This window comes from Schistocerca americana, chromosome 8 (assembly GCF_021461395.2).
Source record: "Schistocerca americana isolate TAMUIC-IGC-003095 chromosome 8, iqSchAmer2.1, whole genome shotgun sequence".
Taxonomy (NCBI): Eukaryota; Metazoa; Arthropoda; class Insecta; order Orthoptera; family Acrididae; genus Schistocerca; species Schistocerca americana.
Genome location: NC_060126.1, coordinates 250,757,770 through 250,781,268, shown reverse-complemented (window position 1 = coordinate 250,781,268; position 23,499 = coordinate 250,757,770). Strand labels below are relative to the sequence as shown.

The 23,499-nt window shown below is 44.1% G+C and overlaps 1 protein-coding gene across 1 annotated transcript in view; it reads left to right on the top strand.

Moving 5' to 3' along the window:
* The window catches only part of LOC124545249 (scavenger receptor class B member 1), a 388,675-nt gene that overhangs the window by 329,134 nt on the left and 36,042 nt on the right, over nt 1-23,499 (top strand). The window contains exon 4 of the mRNA XM_047124122.1: nt 4,391-4,551. Coding sequence (XP_046980078.1) covers nt 4,391-4,551 — 161 coding nt within the window. The remainder of the gene's footprint in view (nt 1-4,390; nt 4,552-23,499) is intronic.

The window sequence follows — 23,499 nt, the reverse complement described above, 5'->3', positions numbered from 1 at the left end:
TACAAGTGCATAGCTGAAAGAGCTAAGTACTATCCCAAAGACAGAGCTTCAGAAGTATTTGGTGGATTAGAAGAAACGCTGGCAAAGTGCATAGTATCTATTGGTAACTGCAGTGAAGGAGATAACATGAATGTAGACGAATAAATAAATTTCTTTCTAAAAAAAAAAGAAGATTCCTCGAACACACCTCGTACACACCATTTAACTGCCATGACTGACTTCAGCATTGGAGGGTCACATGATCTCCTGGTACCAGTTCTACACGGACTACATAGCTGCAAAGTGAACAGCGTGCTTTTTTTTTAAAGGGGTGGCTGTATTTTAACAAAATTAGCTTAATTCCGTATGGTTTTTTTTCCAAACTACACTACTGGCCATTGAAATTGCTACACCACGAAGATGACGTGCTACAGACGCGAAATTTAACCGACAGTAAGAAGATGATGTGATACGCAAATAATTAGCTTTTCAGAGCATTCACACAAGGTTGGCGCCGGTGGCGACACCTACAGCGTGCTGACATGAGGAAAGTTTCCAGCCGATTTCTCATACACAAACAGAAGTAGACCGGCGTTGCCTGGCGAAACGTTGTTGTGATGCCTCGTGTAAGGAGGAAAAATGCATACCATCACGTTTCCGACTTTGATAAAGTTCGCATTGTAGCCTATCGCGATTGCGGTTTATCGTATCGCGACATTGCTGCTCGCGTTGGTCGAGATCCAATGAGTGTTAGCAGAATATGGAATCGGTGGGTTCAGGAGGGTAATACGGAACGCCGTGCTGGATCCCAACGGCCTCGTATCACCAGCAGTCGAGATGACAGGAATCTTATCCGCTTGGCTGTAATGGATCGTGCAGCCACGTCTCGATTCCTGAGTCGACAGATTGGGACGTTTGCAAAACAACAACCATCTGCACGAACAGTTCGACGACGTTTGCAGCAGCATGGACTACCAGCTCGGAGACCATGGCTGCGGTTACCCTTGATGCTGCATCACAGACAGGAGCACTTGCGTTGGCGTACTCAACGACGAACCTGGATGCAAGAATGGCAAAACGTCATTTTTTCGGATGAATCCAGGTTCTGTTTACAGCATCATGATGGTCGCATCCGTGATGGCGACATTGCGGTGAACGCACATTGGAAGCGTGTATTCGTCATCGCCATACTGGCGTATGACCCGGCGTGATGGTATGAGGTGCCATTGGTTACACGTCTCGGTCACCTCTTGTTCGCAGTGACGGCACTTTGAACAGTGGAGGTTACTACCCGTGGCTCTACCCTTCATTCGATTCCTGCGAAACCCTACATATCAGCAGGATAAAGCACGACCGCATGTTGCAGGTCCTGTACGGGCCTGCCCTGGCCGACACATTCTCCAGATCTCTCACCAACTGAAAACGTCTGGTCAATGGTGGCCGAGCAACTGCTTCGTCACAATACGCCGGCCACTACTCTTGATGAACTGTGGTATCGTGTTGAAGCTGCATGGGCAGCTGTACCTGTACACGCCATCCAAGCTCTGTTTGACTCAATGTCCAGACGTATCAAGGCCGTTATTATGGCCAGAAGTAGTTGTTCTGTTGTTCTGGGCACTGATTTCTCAGGATCTATGCACCCAAATTGCGTGAAAATGTAATCAAATGGTTCAAATGGCTCTGAGCACTATGGGACTTAACTTCTGAGGTCATCAGTCCCCTAGAAACCAAACTAACCTAAGAACATCAGACATATCCATGCCCGAGGCAGGATTCGAACCTGCGACCGTTGCGGTCACGCGGTTCCAGGCTTTAGCGCCTAGAACCGCTAGGCCACCCCGGCCGGCAAATGTAATCACATGTCAGTTCTAGTATAATATTTTTGTTCAGTGAATACCCGCTTATCATCTGCATTTCTTCTTGGTGTAGCAATTTTAGTGGCCAGTAGTGTACATTCAGAATAACTGCTTAGAGAGTTTCCAATACAACGGTTGTTGTCTTTTCGAACGGAAACCAACCTAAAAAGTAAGGCAAGTCAGTTTCAGAAACGCGGCGCTTTCCGCCTGTGACGGCCAGCACGCAACGCAGGCAGGATGCGACGGCTTCCCCGCCGTGCAGTGACTGCAGTCGAGTGACGGCCAGCTGCTTAGTGGACACGCTGGAGTGAAACCGCCGAAATTACTGTAATGGAGAAGATCCTTCCCCTACCAGGGACGGCAGCAGTTCAGCGTCTGCCAGTACATGTCCTTCTGGTGTTTCGTGCGACAGGCAACGAATCTTTCAGCTGTCTCCGCCATTTGATAAAATTGTATCCATTGTGCTGCCGACGCCGTGATTAGCGTTTTTGGGAAACAGTACTTTCCAGTCTCCTGAGTTTTGACCTTCAAAACGTTAACTGCAAGTTCACTTACAAGCGCTTCATAGCAATTTCTTCACCGCTGAGGTAAATAATAATAATAATAAGCCATTGACCCTCGATTGAGGTTTCTATATATTATGTCTGGCATGAAAGCAAGGAACATGAAATGTTACAGAAAGTACAGGACTCAATTATATGAACTGTAGACGATTGTAATAATAATAATGTCGTGTGACGAGGGCCTCCCGTCGGTTAGACCGTTCGCCGGATGCAAGTCTTTCGATTTGACGCCACTTCGGCGACTTCCTCGTCGATGGGGATGAAATGATAATGATTAGGACAACACAACACCCAGTCCCTGAGCGGAGAAAATGGCCGACCCAGCCGGGAATCGAAACCGGGCCCTTAGGATTAACATTCTGTCGCGCTGACCACTCAGCTACGGGGAGGGGGGGGGGGGGGGGGGGAAGGGGCGGACGACGATTGTAATGCAAGCAACCGAAAACTGTGGTACAGTCATGAGAAACACACGAAAAATGTACAAAGTAACATAAAGAGGTCTGACCAATGTAAAATTACATTAACATCAGAATACCAAAAGCCCTAAAATTGGAGTACCTTTACACTTATCGGCAAACTAAATGCGACACTATAATTTTTTCCATGCAATCACCCCTGAAGCCTTAAGAGTTCACGTTGTTCCTAAAATGAAGTGCGAACCTTATTCCAAACTACAGATCACCAAAGCTATAAACTCTCCAGTAATTACGCTTGTACGTCATAATTCTGTGCATGTTAGCCGATATGAGATAGGGGAGACGAAGAACTCGAAGGTAAGCAACGAAACGTTGAAGAGCTGTGACCATGGGCCCACTATCAATGCCCTGTCTCTCTTAGACTTTCACGATGCTCAATTACATCTGTGTCAGAAATTATAGGATGCACATTGATTTTATTCAATAATTTTGATGAACGACGCTTCTGCAGTATAGTCTCTGTTTATTAGAAAAGAATTACAACGTAACAATACTTCATTCGCGTTCGCGTTCATTATTTTCACTATACTATTTCCCTCAAGTTACTGCCGTTCTGGAAATTTCCGCATGAGAATTATTGAAGTTCGGATGAAATCTCGTATTGAGTAGTTAATATTTCGCATCTTGTACACGTGACTGTCAGTCTTCAGGAATCTGAAAAAGTCTCGTTTACAGCAAAATAAAGTCCAATGAATGTCCCCTCCCTAAAGAGCTTGGCTCCCTCCCCGACCGATATTTATGGTACCCTTGCAAATCATGGAATAACAGTGCATCAACAATAATTCGTTGCATGCGACTGCAGGCTTCCTCGGCGTATTTCAGGTATGAAATCTTCACGGGTTATCAGCAGAGTGGCGTCGTCTTCTAGTCGCAACGTTTCAATGGATTGCGTATCCATCATCTTCAGACGAAGTCTTTTAAATTTTTTTAGAATCGATAGTTGTTTTAGGGATGTACCTGGATAAGTTTAGAAGAAAAATCAAATAAAGACTGTATTATATTACGAGGATATAAAATATGCAGACTGGAAATATCACGAATGGGTTCTTGCAAAACTGAAATTTATTTATGAAATCTTCACGGGTTATCAGCCTTTGCATGAAGATGGATACGCAACCCATGGAAACGTTGCGACTAGAAGACGACGGCACTCGGCTGATAACCCGTGAAGATTTCAATAATTCGTTGATCGGTAAGTTTTTCCCAACATTAACACATCAGTCCCATACTTCTACAAAAACTGAGCTAAGCTTCACCAAACCCTAAAAAAGGAGACAAATAAAAAATTTAAAATAAACCAGATCGTCCTTATTGGCACTATTTATAGTTTAACGATAAGCTGCCAGCTTCTTGACGTCAAGCGCTATTGTGACAAGGAAGTATCTTTACAACTAGTATCTACTATTTTCCTTCTGATCCGTATTGCACTGGCCTACAAGCAAAGAAATTTCTGAAAAATGTTTTTCAACCTTAATAAGTAACAATGCTTACGGTAGCGTATGGTTTCGTGTTGCAGCATCTTCGGCTGTGGAATGGAACCATCAGTTACCACTACTGGCAGAAGCCAGGCGTTATACGACTAACTAAGGTCTACGTATTCAATGTCACCAATCCTGATGGCTTTCTCAATAACGGCGAGAAGCCAATACTCGTCGAAGTGGGTCCTTTTGTCTACAGGTAAGTCTCATTTCTTCATGTGTTCCTTTAGTCATTTACGTCTAGCCTTCAAAATTTGTTTTTAAATCTAGTACTAAAATTAGTGACTCTTGAAAACAGTAATGAAGTAAGTCTTTTATTCAGGACAATTTTTTATTTATCTGCGGCGTATTCGCAACCCATAGGAAGACAAGTGAAAATATTGTAAAAAGTAATTTATTTGTTAAAAATTTTCTAGACGTTATCGGAAATGGTTAATTAGCCACTGGAAAGAACTAGCGAGGGGAAAATTGTATGTGAACAGCTTATTGATAATACTGGGTGTAATGGGTACGGAGGACTGCAAAGATTAGCACGACGTATTTGATGTCGAAGTCAGGTACTCTCATAAAAAAAAAAAAGGAAATGCATCGGAGTCTATGAACTGGACCTGTAAAATGTCACCAAACTGGTTCTACAACGTGAAAGATATGCTCACAATTGTGCTGTATGCTTTACAGTCCAGGATGAAGATTTTTCAGAAGTGGTTATAAAATACCGCTTAATTCATATAGCTAATTGGCTGAGTTTGCTATTGGTTACTAATCAGTGTATGTGTACAACATGTCACTCTATTTTTTACTGTTTTCAGCTTCAGTCCAAACCCTGTGGAATATGGATAATGCAGAAGGATGCTTCGTTTTCAATGATATTGCAGATGCAGCTCTTTGATTCTGTCGGGAAAGGAAACTGCTCAAAGAAGTAGTTATTGCATACTCAGACAGCGTAGTAATTTGTTATTAAGCAATAGCTCGGACTGTCCTAGTAGAGAGACGGAAATCGATTGTATCATCACGACTTTCGCTTGAAATGGATTAAAGAATCCCCGGGAAACTTCTATCAGGACACGCTGACCATATTGTTACCAAACTCAGAAAAAGGCGCAGGTAACAACGAATTAACAGATACTCACTTGTTACTTTTGATTGTCTAGTTTTCTTTACATCTCATATTCTAAATTGCCATCGCCTTCTTCGATGTTTTTGTAGCTATTGTAGACCTATACTGCGTTACTAATCCGCGCTAATGCCTACATTCTTTTTTAACCTGCGCATAAACATTTGAGACGCCAACTAACAGTTTCTCCCTTCTGCCGCCTGTAGACTTCGGACCCGAACCAACGCACATTAAAAGATCGACTGACAAAGCCGACTTCTTGACGTGCTGTCATCTATGCTTCCTTTATTTCTGATGTATCTGAACTTCCTGTATTTCGGGAACCGTGGGGAACAGAGCACATACGTATTTGACTCTTTAAGCTGTTAAGGCATGTCTGTTACCTCCAGAAACAGCCTGGATATGAATACTGTCTCCTCGTATATAGCGCTTTTCCGAATACAGAACCAGATCTGTCGAAGAGGAAGTAGAAATATGAGCTATTAAAAAGATCCATTTAGGTTAGGAAAAGGAACGTTTCACAGAAACCTTAATAGTTTTAAAACAAAAGATACCCTCCAGCACACAGTCTGCGTTAGTGTTGACAATTGTTACAACATGTCTGAAGAACGTAGCATTCATTAATGTAAGAATGTAGGGTCATCTCGACTCGTCTTGAAGGAAAGACTAGGTTACAACGTCCCGCCAACAACGAAGCCATTAGAAACGGATTCAAAAATGATGGGGAAGGTATCGGCTGCGTCTCTTCGAAGGAACCATCCCGGAATTCGCATTAAGTGATTAAGGGGAATCATGGAAATCTCTCATTCCTCAAGAACACCCTATACCTTAAGACTTTGCGCATTTGCATAGTAAGCACACGGTACTATTTCAATGCGTTCTTAAGGTATTATAGTAGTTACACCACCTTTAATTCAGTAGTTCAACATGTTTTCCCACCTTCAACTATCACCAAACAAAACTCCTAGAAACATCTTGTAAGATGTTTGTTTGATGCTACAGCCACTTCATTCTTTCATTACATGGCACATGGTATTTTTTATTACTCTTTGAACCTCATCCATACTGTTTTCTTCTTCTTTACCTCCATGCATTCGACTGTAAATCATATTTCTGCTACTTCTGTTGTCCAGAGACCGTGTGCTGTAAATTAGCTTGCTTGTATCCTTTAATAAAAATTTTAGTATCATCTGCAAGAAAGACTTCTCCTGCTGTCTACAAATGAAAAAATAACGTTTACTTTCATGGCATGTCAACCACTTACTGTCTATTGCAAGATAAAACTTAAATCACTTATTGCCAACTCCATGAGTGCTGTATATGTACAATTTCCTAAGTAGCAGATCATGATTAATCATATCAGAGGTTTTAGATAGGTCTAGAAACACCTCACAGTTTAATTAAACTTGATGTGTAGCATTCAAAGCTTGCTGCAAGGGTTTAGTTTAATTAGGTTTATGTTCCATGGATCATTTGTAAAATTAATCGTAACGAGTCGTTTTACACTCGTAGTACACATTCTTAAGTAAATGTGGCTACATGCTGATCATTTACAAGTTGTCTTTTTTTACGAGTAATTTACTAATTCCCACCCATCACCATTTAAATATTAGATAAATGGAAATTCTTTTACGGAACAGAAGAGGTTGTCAAGAACAAGATTTTCGGTTTTTCATCAAATTTACCTTCTCTATCTGCCCGACATTTTATATCATTGGCGAGATGATTATCTCAGAAAGGACTGCACAATACTGCCCCTAAAACTGTTACAGTCAACTCTTATGTGGAATAACAGGAGTCACTATTTCGTCTGGTGCTGTAGTTGTGTATGTCATTGCTCATTTTGCGCTATAGTGGGTTATTTACAGTAAGCATATATTTTTAAACAGTAGTCAGAATGCATTACTTCTTAGACAGGTGTCTACAAGGTGATCGTAGTGAGTACTACATATTAGTCGTATCATATCTCAATAAGGAAGTCGAAACATTTGGCTCTGGAGAGGAGCGTGTGGCAGAGCAGTGGCACAGATTTAGACGAACTGTGGACAACGCTTGTGATGGATATATTCCTAGTACACGAGTGTCCAAAAGTTAAGCATACTAACGAAAAGAGGAACACTGCCTTATCAGGATGCCGGAAGGATTACTGAACAAGCTATAGCTTAATCATAACACATTTGGCATACAGCAGTGCCCGAAACATTATGTTAGAAAAGTTCTAATAGCTAAGATACATATTTGTAATTAAATAACACAACCGGAATATCTCGTCCGCAACAAAAGAAGCGTTTAATGCTGCACAGCGACTCTTAAGAGGTAGTTAGAAAGCTCTTTCGGCAGTCGAGCCCATTCCTCAGCAAAAGCGGTGCAGAGGTCTGTAAGTGGCCTTGGTGGAGGCTAGTGGGATTCAATTCACCTCTCTAATGCATCCCAGGCTTGTTCCGTAGAACTCAGATCTGGAGACTTCGCTGGAAAGTCCATGTGACAGAGGTCTTCACCTTCAAGAAAACCATCCATCTGAACATTCATTCTGTACCTCTGAGCATTTACAGTATACCCCCAACGATGTGCAGTTCCTTACAGGCATTCCATGTGATGCTTACCATCGCCACCAAACTAGTCTCTTTCCACTATGTCCCTGGGGTTGTATCGGCTATCAGATTCTCCAGAGAATTTTTTATGTTATTTTGTCTTACTTTCAGCTGTTACAATTTTATTTTGCAATTGAAATCTCGACGTTAAGCCATTTTTAAGCAACTACAAAACATAATACAATGTAATAAGAAAATGTACAGTGGGATTAACAATAGGTACAATCAGTTTTGTAGTTATTTGAAATTCTTATATTATATTTACAAGATACTGACATACAGGCAGAGATAACAACGTAATATGCACAACTGCACACCAAGGAATAAGTAAACAGCGCTACTAGTCTATTCCATTTCATGTCCTGCGATTTTGAGTGGACTGTAAATGTCGCAGAACTAAAAATGTATATTTACAGTGTATTTGAGAGAATGTGTAAAACTGTCTAGAAATTTTTTCGTCCTGTTCACTCAGTGCGCATTGCGGCTGTTCTTTAAAGGCGCTACATATTTCAGTTTCTTCTAGAGCGCCCATGAATCTACCTTTCCCTAATCTGTGCTGGAGTGAGCGGGATACACACGGTTGGACGTATCGCAAACAAGACCTGTTGTTCCGAGCCTGCGATACACAGTTCGTAGTTAAACAGCAACTCCTGAGGCAGCTGCAAGCTATGCACCCAGTTTTCTTGCAGGTGTACTCAGATTTGGTCGGACAATTACGATCTTAAGGCCAGATATCGGTCCTACTGTGGGGTGGTTATTCTTGGTCGGCCTTGTACTGGCCTACGACGAACATCTCTTGTGTCCCTAAAACGTCGCCAAAGCCTCGAAATCACTCTGTGGCACATCCAAGGATACCGAGACTTCGATCTGTATCTGGCCTGTTTCTAGGCGGTCGAGTATTCTGTGCTGCAAAATAAGATCCAAACAGCGTCTTTGTGGCATTATGTTGTCAACTCTACCAAGAGACCACACTCTGCTCACTACGAACTGACAAGACTGAAACATGAGTGGTCTCATGAATTGTTTGTTTTTACCTTCGGTTTCCCCGCTGTTCACAGCATAAAGTAGTCCCTCCCTATATACAGCGAGCAAATAAGATTTGTATGCAAACATTTACGGTGATGTTGGCTGATTGCTCACCTTTTCTAGTTTCACTTTCCTCTTCTCCGCGATTGTGTCACTTTTGGACGCGAATATATTAAATTTAATGCTCAGAGTGAACTTCCACGATATAATGTCACTGTAAAGAAACTTATGAAACAACGGATGCCGGCCGTGGTGAGCGAGCGGTTCTAGGCGCTTCAGTCCGGAACCGCGCTGCTGCTACGGTCGCAGGTTCGAAATCTGCCTCGGGCATTGATGTGTGTGATGTCCTTAGGTTAGTTAGGTTTAAGTAGTTCTGGGTTCGAGGGGACTGATGACCTCAGCTGTTAAGTCCCATAGTGCTCAGAGCCATTTTTGAAACTACAGCTAACAAGTGTAAAATAAAGCATAGGGCATGATAGGTACGTGGTTCTTGCCCCACAGCAATTCCTTCCAGACACTGAGTGATATGTGTATAAAATTGTATTGAAATCGGTCCAGTGCTTCAGGAGGAGATGTGGAACATCTATTCATCTGTACATTGATTCATTCGTTCACTCATTGATTCATTTATTCATTCATTGATTCATTTATTCATTCATTCATTTATTCATTGATTCATTTATTCATTCGTTGATTCATTTATTCATTCATTGATTCATTTATTCATTCATTGATTCATTTGTTCAGTCGTTCATTCATTTGTTCAGTCGTTCATTCATTTGTTCAGTCGTTCATTCATTTGTTCCTTCATTGATTCATTTATCCATACATACACATACATTTTTATGATATGTATGGAAGTAAGGCAACTGTTTACACATGACATTTTTAGTTACTTTAAGGAAGGAAGACGATAGATTGAATATCATTATTTCTGTGAAGTGACTTATTATTGGCAGTTTTAGGTCTGCTGGAAACATTGGTGTGCTGACAGTATAGTGTGACGGCATCAGATCTAGCCAGAACTAGTTCTAGGCAGCAGGGCTCCACCAATAGTAAGTAGGAGGCCGGTCGCTCACCTGCTACCTGTCTGGTGCGGGCTGCCGTATCCCGCCGCGCCATTTCCGAGCCTGCGCGCTGAGCGGAGAAAGCCCGCCCGCCGTCCGTCCGCGCGGCACTTCCGCAATTACTGCGACGCCCGGGGCGCCGCCGGCCGGCGCGCGGGTCCGCGTGTGTCTCCAGCCACCTTACGCAAGCTGCTTACCTAAGCGCGAGGACCCCGCCTGTATTAACGGCAGAGCCGGGCCGGAGGGGGCCATCGACACAGACACGAGGATGACCCGGGTCCCGCTGTAAGACACTTCCAGGATTACTCGAGAAGGAAGGAAGGAAGGAATGAAGGAAGCAGGATCAAGGTTTACTGTTACGCCCTCGGCGAGATCGTCGTAGATAGAGCACATAGCAGTAACCAGAATGGAAAAATGCTGCTATCGTAGCACAAAAAAGGCAAATATATACTGGGCAGAGTAACAGATGGAAAAGAAGGCACATTTAAATCAATACATCTTGTATCAGTTGCTCTGCCACCATTTACCACATGTTTGCAATTGGTGAGAGATGTGGAGAATGTGCTGGCCAGGGCAGCAGTCGAACATTTTCTGTATCCAGAAAGGGCCGTACAGGACCTGCAACATGCGGTCGTGCATTATCCTGCTGAAATGAAGGGTTTCGCGGGGATCGAATGAAGGGTAGAGCCACAGGTCGTAACACAACTGAAACGTAACGTCCACTGTTCAAAGTGCCGTCAATGCGAACAAGAGGAGACGTGTAACCAATGGCTCCCCATACCATCACGCCGGGTGAGACGCCAGTATGGCGATGACGAATACACACTTCCAATGTGCGTTCACCGCGATGTCGCCAAACACGGATACGACCATCATTATGCTGCAGACAGAACCTGAATTTATCCGAAAAAATGACGTTTTGCCATTCGTGAGCCCAGGTTCGTCGTTGACTACACCATCGCAGGCGCTCCTGTCTGTGATGCAGCGTCAAGGGTATCCGCAGCCATGGTCTCCGAGCTGATAGTCCGTGCTGCTGCAAACGTCGTCGAACTGTTGGTGCAGACAGTTGTAGGTGTCGCCACCGGTTTCAACCTTGTGTGAATGCTCCTAAAGGCTAATCATTTGCATATCACAGCATCTTCTTCCTGTCGGTTAAATTTTGCGTCTGTGGCACGTCATCTTCGTGGTGTAGCAATTTTAATGGCCAGTAGTGTATATTCCGGATGTGTCATCATTAGTTGGGTATATTGTACTTAGGATAGCTACATGGTAGCTGAATTTGATGTGCAATAAACCGATCAAGATTTACGATTGATGCTGCCCTTCCTCCGATCTTGGTTTAATCTTCTGTCTTTGCTACCTACCTGTTGTCGGCATTTCAAAGGTGTCTCTAGCCGGAGACATTGCCTGGACAGTCGCGTACAGATGAGACAAGTGTCCACTTTGCAGCTAACGAGAAAGCCGGCGGAGGTGGACGACAGCGAAAGTGGTCAGCCCGTCCGGGGGCGGCCGTGCACACACGGCACGAGCCCGTGAACTTCCGGCACCGCGGAGGGCGACAATGCAACAAACCTCCAGCCGAGATACGATACAAACTGCATTACTGCGAGGCAGCCAGTAGGAGGGCATGACTCGTATGACTGAAACGGAGAAACGTTCAACAGCTTTAGAGCAAGATCATATCGTAAGACGCATTTTCTGACGCTACCCCAAGCTGTCGAGAGGCCTTGTTCACGTATAGGCATAATATAAAATTTTAAATTGTCTATGACGTACAGCAGACCAGACTATAATGAACTGAGTGTTTATTTTATTGGTACTTTTCTGTAGAGATAGCTTAAGCGTGTATACACAAGCAACTTGCAGGTCTAAATGGACAATTCGTGTTGGGTGCGTGTTACGTGTCTGCATGTAAATAAGCCACCACACACCACGCAGCGTGGCTGCAGAAACGGGGGGACGTGGCTCTGACTCCTAATAACGGAAGTTAACCAATTCTCGGCGCACTCTAATAAGGGGCAGCCAGATGAAAACCGAACACTCACCGTAATACACAAGTCCATAGGACAGGTGGCCTCACTGTTACGTTTCGGTACTGTCACCAATGTGGTAGGGGAATGGCACAGAGCCACATCACAGGTGCATGCAGTTATGTTGTGACCTTCGTTATTGAGGGACTGGTCTAGTGTGTCGGTCCAGCTGTTGACATGAAGACATGCAAAGGAGAGCGCAGAGGTATGATGCGTTTTCTGGTGGCTGTCGGTGCTAAATTCATCGTTTCATATCCCCGACGTTTGTACATTAGTGGCAGCGGAGATTCAGACAAGGTGTGTAGGCACATGATGAAAGACCCCCCGGATATGGTAAAGTTAAAATTTATAAAAAATAAATAGCGATCCACCATATTCGTCGGCAGAGACATTAGTTATGAATTCGCGGGAAGACGCAGACAAATGAACAAAAAACATCATTCATTTTTCTTTGTACATGATTTTGTTTCACTCTCTCGTGTGTAGAAGGATGCTTAAGATCTATAGCTCAAAGTACGAAGTACTGTTATGTACTATATGTAAGTCTGAATAAGGGAAGACTTAACAACAGTGTTAAATATTTTTATTGAACTGAAGTGGAGCCAAGCAAGGAGGATTTTCTTCATTTTTTGACACGCACTGGTGTCCTTGAAGTCGGCTGCCTGCATCTACAATTGAAATGTAAGAGGGGAAATCCGAATGGCCTAACTTCGTACACGCAGAACATTTATAATAATGCAGTTGTACTATACTTTCAACTTCTTTCCATTTATTTTTATTTATTATAATACAACGGGCGTAGATCACTGCAAGACAATCTTATTCCTTATCCGGGGAGACCGACGAATCACAAGGATGAAATTCGGGTTCAAGCCAGCATTACGCATGGCTTGTGCATGCATTACAACAAAATTTTCGCGCAGTGGATGCTGCTTCATTTGACGGAGGAAAAAAGTAAGACAGAATGGCGTCAATTCCATCTGCTGTGGTATAGCGAGGACGGGCATGTGTTTCTGTCCTGTATCGTCGTACGGGACGAAACAATGTGCCACCATTTCGAGCCCGAGAGCAAATGGCAAAGTCGACAGTGTAAACTAGCCACGTCTCACCCATCAAAAGAATTCCACCGCTCGTCACGCAAGTTCAGGTAAGGTCGTGATGACCTCTTTCAACTTCAGGTGGAGTTCCTCGAGCGTAGAACCACAATCAATGCTCAGCACAATGAAAACACTTTACAGAAGCTGCAACGCGCTGTAAAGTCGAAATGCTCAGGAGTGCTATCGGACGGAATCATTTTGTTGCACGATGACAGCCGCCCCCACACTACCAATCGGAATAAGGCTACGCTTCAGCGATTTGTTTGGGAAACACTGCAACATCCTCTGTACAGCCCGGATCTTCGACCGTGTGGTTTTCAGAACTCTGGCGACCTGAACAAAGGCATGCGTGGACATCGATTTCATAAGACGAGGAAGTGCACGAGTAGGTGCGGTAGTGGATCGGTTAGCGGCCGACTGCCTTCTACGAAACAGCAATTGATCGTCTCATCTCCCAGTAGGTGCGGTGATAACATTTGAATGGAATCATTCCATGGTGGCGTTGTGACGAGTGTTCGGTTATAATTTGACTGCCTCTCATTACAGTACTTGAGTTTGTGCTTTTGTCTCCTCTTACTCTTTATCTTGTTGTCTGTTTTAGTTTTTGTGACATATCGCAAAGGTTGCAAGAGGTCCTGGTATTTTTCCTACTACAGTTCTTCCTCAAGGAGACGAAGCATTTGAAAGCAGAGGTATTTAGGTCTTACGATTCCCATACAAAGAAATTCGATTTTTGTGGTTCCATACTGAACTCCTTCCAAAGTCAATGAGAGCTTTAGTAATGTAAGCCGGGTTGACAGACTGAACAGGCCTCGTCGTTAACCGGTGAGGTGGATTTGATCGGGGGCAAGCTCGTCTCCACAAATCGCAGAAGCTGAATGTTAACGTTCTCGGCTACTCCGGTGGGTCACTGTGGACAGTACTAGTTTTATTAAATTACAGTTGATTCTTTATAATGAAAATCAGTAATGAATACATACATACATACTGTTAAGACGCGCTTACAAGAGGAACCTGCAAGATGCATTTGGGTGAATACCACACATTCTCATTCGTCTTCCACCTTAAACCTGTATTTTCTTGAATGAATGTTTCACTCTACAGCGGAGTGTGAACTGATATGAAACTTCTTGGCAGATTAAAACTGTGTGCCGGACCGCGACTCGAACTCGGGACCTTTGCCTTTCGCGGGCAAGTGCTCTACCATCTGAGCTACCGAAGCACGACTCACGCCCGGTACTCACAGCTTTACTTCTCCCAGTATCTCGTCTCCTACCTTCCAAACTTTACAGAAGCTCTCCTGCGAACCTTGCAGAACTAGCACTCCTGAAAGGAAGGATACTGTGGAGACATGGCTTAGCCACAGCCTGGGGGATGTTTCCAGAATGAGATTTTCACTCTGCAGCGAAGTGTGCGCTGACATGAAAATTCCTGGCAGATTAAAACTGTGTGCCCGACCGAGACTCGAACTCGGGACCTTTGCCTTTCGCGGGCAAGTGCTCTACCATCTGAGCTACCGCTCACAGCTTTAATTCCGCCAGTACCTGTGAGTACGGGGCGTGATTCGTGCTTGGGTAGCTCAGTTGGTAGAGCACTTGCCCGCGAAAGGCAAAGGTCCGGAGTTCGAGTCTCGGTCCGGCACACAGTTTTAATCTGCCAGGAAGTTTCTGTATTTTCTTCATAAGTGATGACTTATCGCAAAAAATATAGCAAAAGACATTTAAAAACAAACGTGATAAGGTTCTGAAGATCTCGCGCTAGTCGACCGACCGCCGTGTCATCCTCATCATTCATCATCGGATGCAGTACGGAGGAGCATGGGGTCAGCATACCGCACTCCCCGCCATTGTCAACGTTTCGACCTAGTCACTACTTGACAGTCATGTAGCTCCTCAATTAGCATCACGAGGCTGGCTGCACCCAAGGCCACTCCTCCCACCATGGAAACAAACCATGGCTTTATCGGGAATCGAACTGGGGTGGCCGCTTGAGGATACGCAGACAGACTACAAAACACATTAAGTAGAAATGTGCAAAATATCTCGCGACATTGATTTGGTTGTTTTGAAATATAGTAAGCCACGCGAAAAGCTAAGAAGAGGATCCACGGTAGCTGAGCAGCTCAGGAAGTTGTAAGAACGGATTCGAGACGACGTAGATTGCGTTGTGCACAAAGTGCTTCAGCCGTGAACGTCACCTTCACGTGTGCAGTCAGAGAGCACAGCGGATATCGCAGCTGGAGGCCGGCCACTGTGGTTCCAGTTTACGAGACTGGGCCGAGCGACCGCAGCGAGATAAAAACGAAAGTGGGCTGGCCGGTTCCCGCCCTGGACACGTCTCTCCCCCTCCCCCCCCCCCCCCCCCCCACACACACACAGAAAGAGCGGAGGAGGAGGGAGAGGAGGAGGAGGAGGTGGACAACCGCTCTACATCAGACAGCGCTCACACGATACGTCCAGGAAGCGAATCAGCCGACACTACTCTTGTGCGAAGGATAATAGCCCTCTGCAGCTGTTAAATACATCACCAAAGTTCTGGATACTTTCTTGCTACGTTTACGAAAGCAAAAATTATACTATTATGTTTTGGTCTCGTAACTATAGCACAGGTGCAGTGGATAAAAATACCCTACTCTGTAGCTGGAACACCAGCGCGACCGAGTCCCTTGCGGAGTACCAGGTTCAATTCCCAATATCGCAAGGGATTTGGCATAGGTGGGTGCACTGTAAAGGGGCTCTGTCAGCCTCGTGAGGCAAAGTGGCGGGTTACGTACGAGCTACAAGATCGGGAAAGCTGAAAACGGCCGGGAGGGCGGTGTGTTTAGACAACGCATGGGCAACCTTGGTGCCCCACGAGCCTGATTCACATATTAACTTAGCTCGTGAGCCGCCTCGTCACGACACGGCAGCAGCGCTCCTAGCGCATAGAGTCAAAACTGCAGAGTCAGTGTCATTAATGTTAATGGAGTGAGGTACTAAGATGAACGGCACCTCTTTCCTGACACACCACACCACACTTCCTGCCTCATAACACGCGTTTTTGGCAGCACATTCGTTTTGTGTTCAACCCATCCCTAGATGTTTACTTTTATTTACGCGTCTTTAATGTTGTTTCTTTATGTTCAGATCAGCACATTTCGCAAGTAGTCGGTAATTTCCGTGCCACTGTCGCCTACTACCAATGATTGCGACCTATCATTGTGTAGCAAAGACAGTAAATAAACAGTGTGGGTTGTCAGCATTGATGCAGAGGCGAAAATACTTCTCCCTGCACCCCTTCAATGCAGTGAGCTGTTTCCCACACACACACACACACACACACACACACATATATATATATATATATATATATATATATATATATATATATATATATATATATATATGGGATGACCCAAAAGTCAGTATAAATTTGAAAACTTCATAGGCCACGGAATAATGTAGATAGAGAGAACCAAAAAAAAAAAAACAAAGTTCACAAAAAGTCCGACAGATGGCGCTGGACAGCAAAACGTCAGTGTATGAAAGGAGCTATAATGAGAGAGAGAATCAGTTGCGCCAGCAGTCGCAGCATGTTAACGTTACCTGAAAAAGCGCTATTAGTGAAGCTGTCTTATCAGAATGGGGAAGGTGCTAGTTCAGCGTTACGATTCTATCACCATAGGAAGGGGATTCGAACGGGTAAAGGTCCGTTGACAAATGCAGCTGTGGCGAGAATGATTTCGAAGTTCAAAGCCACGGGTTGTTTAGACGATAGACCCCGTAATGGCCGACCGAGCACAAGGCGTAATGCTGCTGAGACGGTTCAGGAAGAAATGGAGACTGTAGCGGGTTCGTCCATGCAGGGGAAGTCAGCGCTCGTGCAGTCGCACGTCGCACCGGCATTCCATACACTACTGTTTGGTTCGCACTGAGGCGTACCCTCCGATGCTATCCGTACAAAATCCATCGGCATCATGAACTGTTACCTGGAAATTTAGTGAAGCGGAGGACATTTGCGGTGTGGGCGTTTCAAAAGATGGTGGAAGATGGCGATTGGTTGAGTAATGAGTTGTGGACCGGTGAAGTTCATTTCACGTTCCGAGGGTCTGTCAACGCCCACAACTGCAGAATTTGGGATACCGAAAATCCTAGAACTGTCGTGGAAACTCCCATTGCATGACGAGAAAGTCACGGTACGGGTTGGGTTTACCACATCTACCGTTATCGGGCCTTTTTTTCTTCGAGGAAGTGCGTGATTCTGGTTTTGTAACTGCTACCGTGACGGGTGAGAGGGACGCCGATATGTTACAGAACCTCATCATCCCCAGCCTGGCTGATAAACACCCGCTGGAGCGTACGATGTTTATGCAGGATGGCGCTCCACCCCATATTGCTAGACGCGTGAAAGATCTCTTGCGCGCGTCGTTTGGTGATGATCGTGTGCTCAGCCGCCACTTTCGTCATGCTTGGCCTCTCAGGTCCCCAGACCTCAGTCCATGCAATTGTTGGCTTTGGGGTTACCTGACGTCACAAGTGTATCGTGATCGACCGACATCTCTAGGGATGCTGAAAGACAACACCCGACGGCAAAGCCTCACCATAACTCCGGATATGCTTTACAGTGCTGCTCACAACATTATTCCTCGATTGCAGCTGTTGTTGAGGAATGATGGTGGACATATTGAGCATTTCCTGTAAAGATCATCATCTTAGCTTTGTCTTACTTTTTTATGCTAATTATTGCTATTCTGATCAGATGAAGCGCCATCTGTAGGACATTTTTTGAACTTTTGTATTATTTTTTTTCTACTAAAACCCCATGTCATTCCAAGCACGTGCGTCAATTTGTACCTCTCTATCTACATTATTCCGTGATGTATTAAGTTTTCAAATTTATACTGACTTTTTGATCACCCGGTATCATGGGCCGTAACTTCGCACTCAGACAAGAAACGTGTTTCTCTAAGTCGTTGAACTCCAGCGGAGGCCCGCTTTTCCAAATAGTTCCAGACTATTTCTATGGAATTACAACGGGTGGCCACGACGCTTGGATCATGGATTCAGTTCAGACTTCGTACACTTTTAGTAGTTCATTAGGACAACATAATGTGCGAGTAGTAAGGCGTACTACGCAAGAGAACTCCTACGTGTCAGTGATTTGCCGGGACGTTGCTACCCTCAGCACGAGTTGGCTGCTATCGTGTGGTACGCATTCAGCCTTCTAATCCGTGGATCGCTGGATTGAGTCCTGCTCATGCTTTTTTTATATTTTTCAACACTAGTCATATTATTTCAGGTGTTTTACATTTGAAAGGTAATATTATGCAACGACACAAGTATTTGCATGAACTTCTACTGAATTTCCAATGTCATTTGGTTATTTGCTAATTTTTACTATCACATCAAATGCTATATTTGTAATCATCAACAAGTAAACAACAAAATAGGTAACGTTTCCCTGAAAATGAATCCTGTCGTGATTCCAGAAATCGCTTTTACCTGCAATCTGGTCAATGGCTGGCTCTGAGCGCTATGGGACTTAACATCTGAGGTCACCAGTCCCCTAGAACTTAGAACTACTTAAACCTAATTAAGCTAAGGACATCACACACATCCATGCCCGAGGCAGGATTCGAACCTGCGACCGTAGCGGTCGCGCGGTTCCAGACTGACGCGCCTAGAACCACTCGGTCACACCGGCCGGCACAATCTGGTCAATCTGGTAAGGTACCTAAAACTGCTTTGCACCTGGACCCTTCGAGCTACAGACACAATCTTTCAAGGACGAGGGACAGGCTTGGAAAGCACACTACAAACGTCGATAAATAAAGGTGCTAATAGCTCTATCCAATAATACAATCAGTTACATTACGGCAGACTATGTGGATAGTGTACAACTAATCGTCGGATGTTTTCACAATACAAGATGCAGAATGATTTTTCATACAGACACGGAAAACACAAGCGGCGTCTACTACATCAAATGAATGCAGTTTTCCCTCATGCACAAGGAATCTTAGGAGTTTCTAAGGAAAAGCAGATCTCGTTGAGATTTTGAAAAATTTCTTTCTTCCGATAATCTGGGTGCAAATCATGCGTAACGCAACATGTTCGTAAATATCCGTGCTAGAAACTGGCTACGTACGATTGAAAGTATTTTAATAGCTTCTTCACGAAAAGCAATTTCTCATCAGCTGTCAATCAAATACGAACAAATTTGAAGGCGCTTGATATTGCCTATAGAAATGAAATTCGCATAATATTTGTTGTAATAATAATTAGTAACCAAGGAAGTAACATCGGAAATTCAATAAAAGTTTATGCAAATACATACGTATATTGCTTGATCATATTACCTTTCAAATGTAATATGTAGCCTACAAAATAATACAAGTGGTGTTGCAAAAAATTACCGGGATTCGATACAGAGACCCACCGATGACGGAGCTTGAGCACTAAACACATGACAGCCGCCAGCTCGTGCTCAGACCCCAACTCACACATAAATCACCGACGCGTAAAACTTCTCTTCGGATTTTATCGCAATCGTCACAGTAGGATGCCTTGCTACTTGCACATCATGATGTCCTAATGGACTATTAAAAGTGAACAAAGTCTGAAGCAATCAGTGATCCGAAAGTCGTCGCCTCCCCTTCAAAGATCGGGTGATGTGAGCCAGTAGAGGTGCGAAGGATGCCTGACTATTCGTCTAACCAGGACCATATGTGCCTCCAGCCCTGTCAAAGTGACCGTTGTTATCTGCGAGGATGGGAGTCTCCAGAGAAGACACGTCATGCAGATGTAGAGGGAAGGGCAGCAACTGGTCGTCGAGAAAGTTGAAATAAACGGCCTCGTTCATTATCACAATAACATGAATGAGTGGGTTCAAATCATAGTATGAAAAACACACCCAAAAAACCACAAACTACCTCTGGTCTGAACTATGCCCTCCACACGCTGAGGGTTAAACGCATCATTAGGTCGTCAGCGCACTCTGCGCCTTGCACCACTTGAAAAGAAGAAAAATCGTAATTCGTCAGACCACACGAAAGACCTTCAATCAGCTCCTGTCAATCTTCTCTGCCGTTCGGGCCATTAACGTCGTCAGCTCTATGTGCACATGAGAGCAATGGCTTTTTGCAAGGTACCCGACCCCAAATGCCCATCTGTGGTCTTCTCAGACACACGCACATCACTGCAATGTCGTGATTACGTAAGAGGTGGAGGGTTTCCTGGACACCTGGTACCAAATATACACCTGGCACGGAGCTTCTAAATGACCACGATGCTGTCTTAAGGGAGAGGCTAAAATTTTCTCTGGTGAGCTAAAGTTCCAGACTTCTAATTGTAACAGTGAGTGAACAATTCTCCATCAGTCCTAAGAAATTTTTATAGCATTTCAAGTGCTTTCACTTGTAGTTATACACGTGAAAATGCCAAAATGCACCACTGCTAGGATTCTATTTTGTTGTAGCCAGATTATAACGAATATTACTTTCATGTTTAGGAAAAAGGGCATTTTATACGTAGAAAGTCAAATGCTTCTAATATTCAAAATGACAGTAAGTCACTGTCTTCCTCTTGACTGTTTATTAACCACTTTTTGCCTGAGACGACATTACATAACGGGCTTGTCATAAAATTGTACTGATAACTCAATAATGTATTCGAACTTAATCAGGTGATACTGAGGCAACTACATTAGAAAATGAGGCACAGTAGTAGATAGGTTTTGCTATTTGGGAAGCAAAATAACTGATGGCCGAAGTAGTGAGAGTATAAAATGTAGACTGCCAGGGGCAAGAAAAGCGTTTCTGAAGAAGAGAAATCTGTTAATATTGAGTATAAATTCAAGAGTCAGGAAGTCTTTTCTGAAAGTATTTGTATGGAGAGGACCCATGTATGGAAATGAAACACTGACAATAAACAGAATAGAAGCTTTTGAAATGTGGTGCTACAGAAGAATGCTGAAGATTAGAGGGGACGATCACGTAACTAATCAGGAGGTCCTGAACAGAAGAAAGGATCGTTTGGTTGGACACATTCTGAGACATCAAGGGATCACCAATTTAGTACTGGAGGGAAGTGTTGGGGGTATAAACTGCAGATGGAGACAAAGAGATGAACACAGTAAGCAGCTTCAGAGGGATGTAGGTTGCAGTAGTTACTCTGAGATCAAGAGGGTTGTACACGATACATTAGCATGGAGGGCTGCATCAAACCAATCTTGAACTGAAAACAGCAACACAACTGCTACTCTATGATAACGATATGTATCAATCACTTAACATACTTGTGCTAGTACTTCATAATAGGTACATACAATGTATTTAATTGAGACGGTATATCTTATATGAGATTTTGATATATTATATTGATGTCAGGGAGGCAATTTTCAGTCACATGTGAATACTTTCATAGTTCTTATTTTTAATATTTCTCGACATTGGCCGGTGATAGGAGGGGAAAAATGGTGAACAGAAGGTAAAACGTTGCTGAGACAAATGGTTCCAGGTACATCAGCTACTAGGCAATATCCACTACGCATTCTGGATTTCTTTAAACTTGCGTTGTACTGAACTGATACGGTTTGTCTCTGAGACGGGCGCTAGACCGGTTTCAGAAGAGATTTGCTTTCTCGGGGGTGGAAGGAGGGACTCTCCTAGCCCTCACTGCATATGCTCATACACTCCTGACTTCCATTGATATCAGCCCCATAAAGTTCTGGAATTTACGCTGATTATCATACCTGAGATAAGAACTACAATATTTGGTTGCCATCAGTGAGCCCTTTGGACTTGCCCAACATATGCAAGCTGTTTTTGGTGGTGGTGGTTTTCATCATCCCAAGTACTGGTTTTATGCAGCTCTTCACGCTAGCCTACCATGTGCAAGCCACCATACCTCTGTGGATCTACTGCATCCTGCGTCCATTTGAATCTGCTTACTTCAGAGAAGTCTCGGTCTTCCTCTACAACTATCAGTCACCCCCTACACGTCAAACTATTAGCAACTTGACTGCTCCTTGCTGCATCAGTAAGCGTCCTGTCAACTGATACCTTCTTTTAGCCAACTTGCCCCATAAATTTCTTTTCTCCCCAGTTCCATTGGGTACTCCTCTATATAAATCTGATCCACCCATTTACGTCTTTGGCCTGGAGTCGCATTGACTGGAGCAGAATTGTCTTCAGTGATGAGTCAGACTTCGAACTGAGCTCCTATGGCAAGCGAATACGTGTCTGGAGCTGCTTAGTCAGGAACGTCGCCGTATCTCTCCCCAAACTGAGAAAGCGTGGAGGATTATGGACAGTATACAACTGCCATTTGGACAGAATTAGACACGATGTCCCTCAGGAAGACATCCAACAGCTCTTTCAATCAGTGCCAAGCCGACTGAATGCTTGCACAAGAGCCAGAGGTGGCCCAAAGCGTTATTGACTTGCTCAATTTGTCAGTAAATCATCCAGTTCTTCTGAGATTGTAATCATTTGCTTATCTGTACATTACATTAGATCTACCGATTTCCGTCCCTTCGTATAATTCCTTCGTGGTTTAGCCGGCCGTGATGGCCGAGCGGTTTTAGGCGCTTCAGTCCGAAACCGCGCGACTGCTACGGTTGCAGGTTCGAATCCTGCCTTGGGCATGGCTCTGTGTGATGTCCTTTGGTTAGGTTTCAGTAGTTCTAGGGGACTGATGACCTCAGATGTTATGTCCCATAGTGCTCAGAGCCGTTTGAACTTTCGTGGCTTGTCGTTCTTTTTTTCCCACTTAGAATGCATTTGGCCAAAAGATTAGAAGAACTTGGAAGTAGTTAAGATCCTTCATTCAGTTACAGTGGTGTAGAAGGACGGGTTAACATCCAGTCAATTACAACCATAGGAGTAATTTGTTTGGTAAATTTAGACGTCAGTCACGGCAGTTGTCTGCTGGTAAGAACAGCTAGGCCCATAAAGGCGAGTGCTGTTAAGAACGTATCTGTGCTGCGGTTGTGTCGCAATACTGCGGAGCTCTGCCATGTGCCTCGCTTAGGAACTAGAGATGGGGGATGCACTCTTGAACTAATTCATAGAGTTGAATCTTTCAAAGGAGTGAACAATCAGTGATTCAGAAAAAAAGAACGGTAGCTCCAAACGTTTCCCACGGCAGAGAGAGAGAGAGAGAGAGAGAGAGAGAGAGAGAGAGAGAGAGAGAGCGAGCATATCAGCGTCGCCTCTGCTGGTCACAGCACAGTGCACGCCACA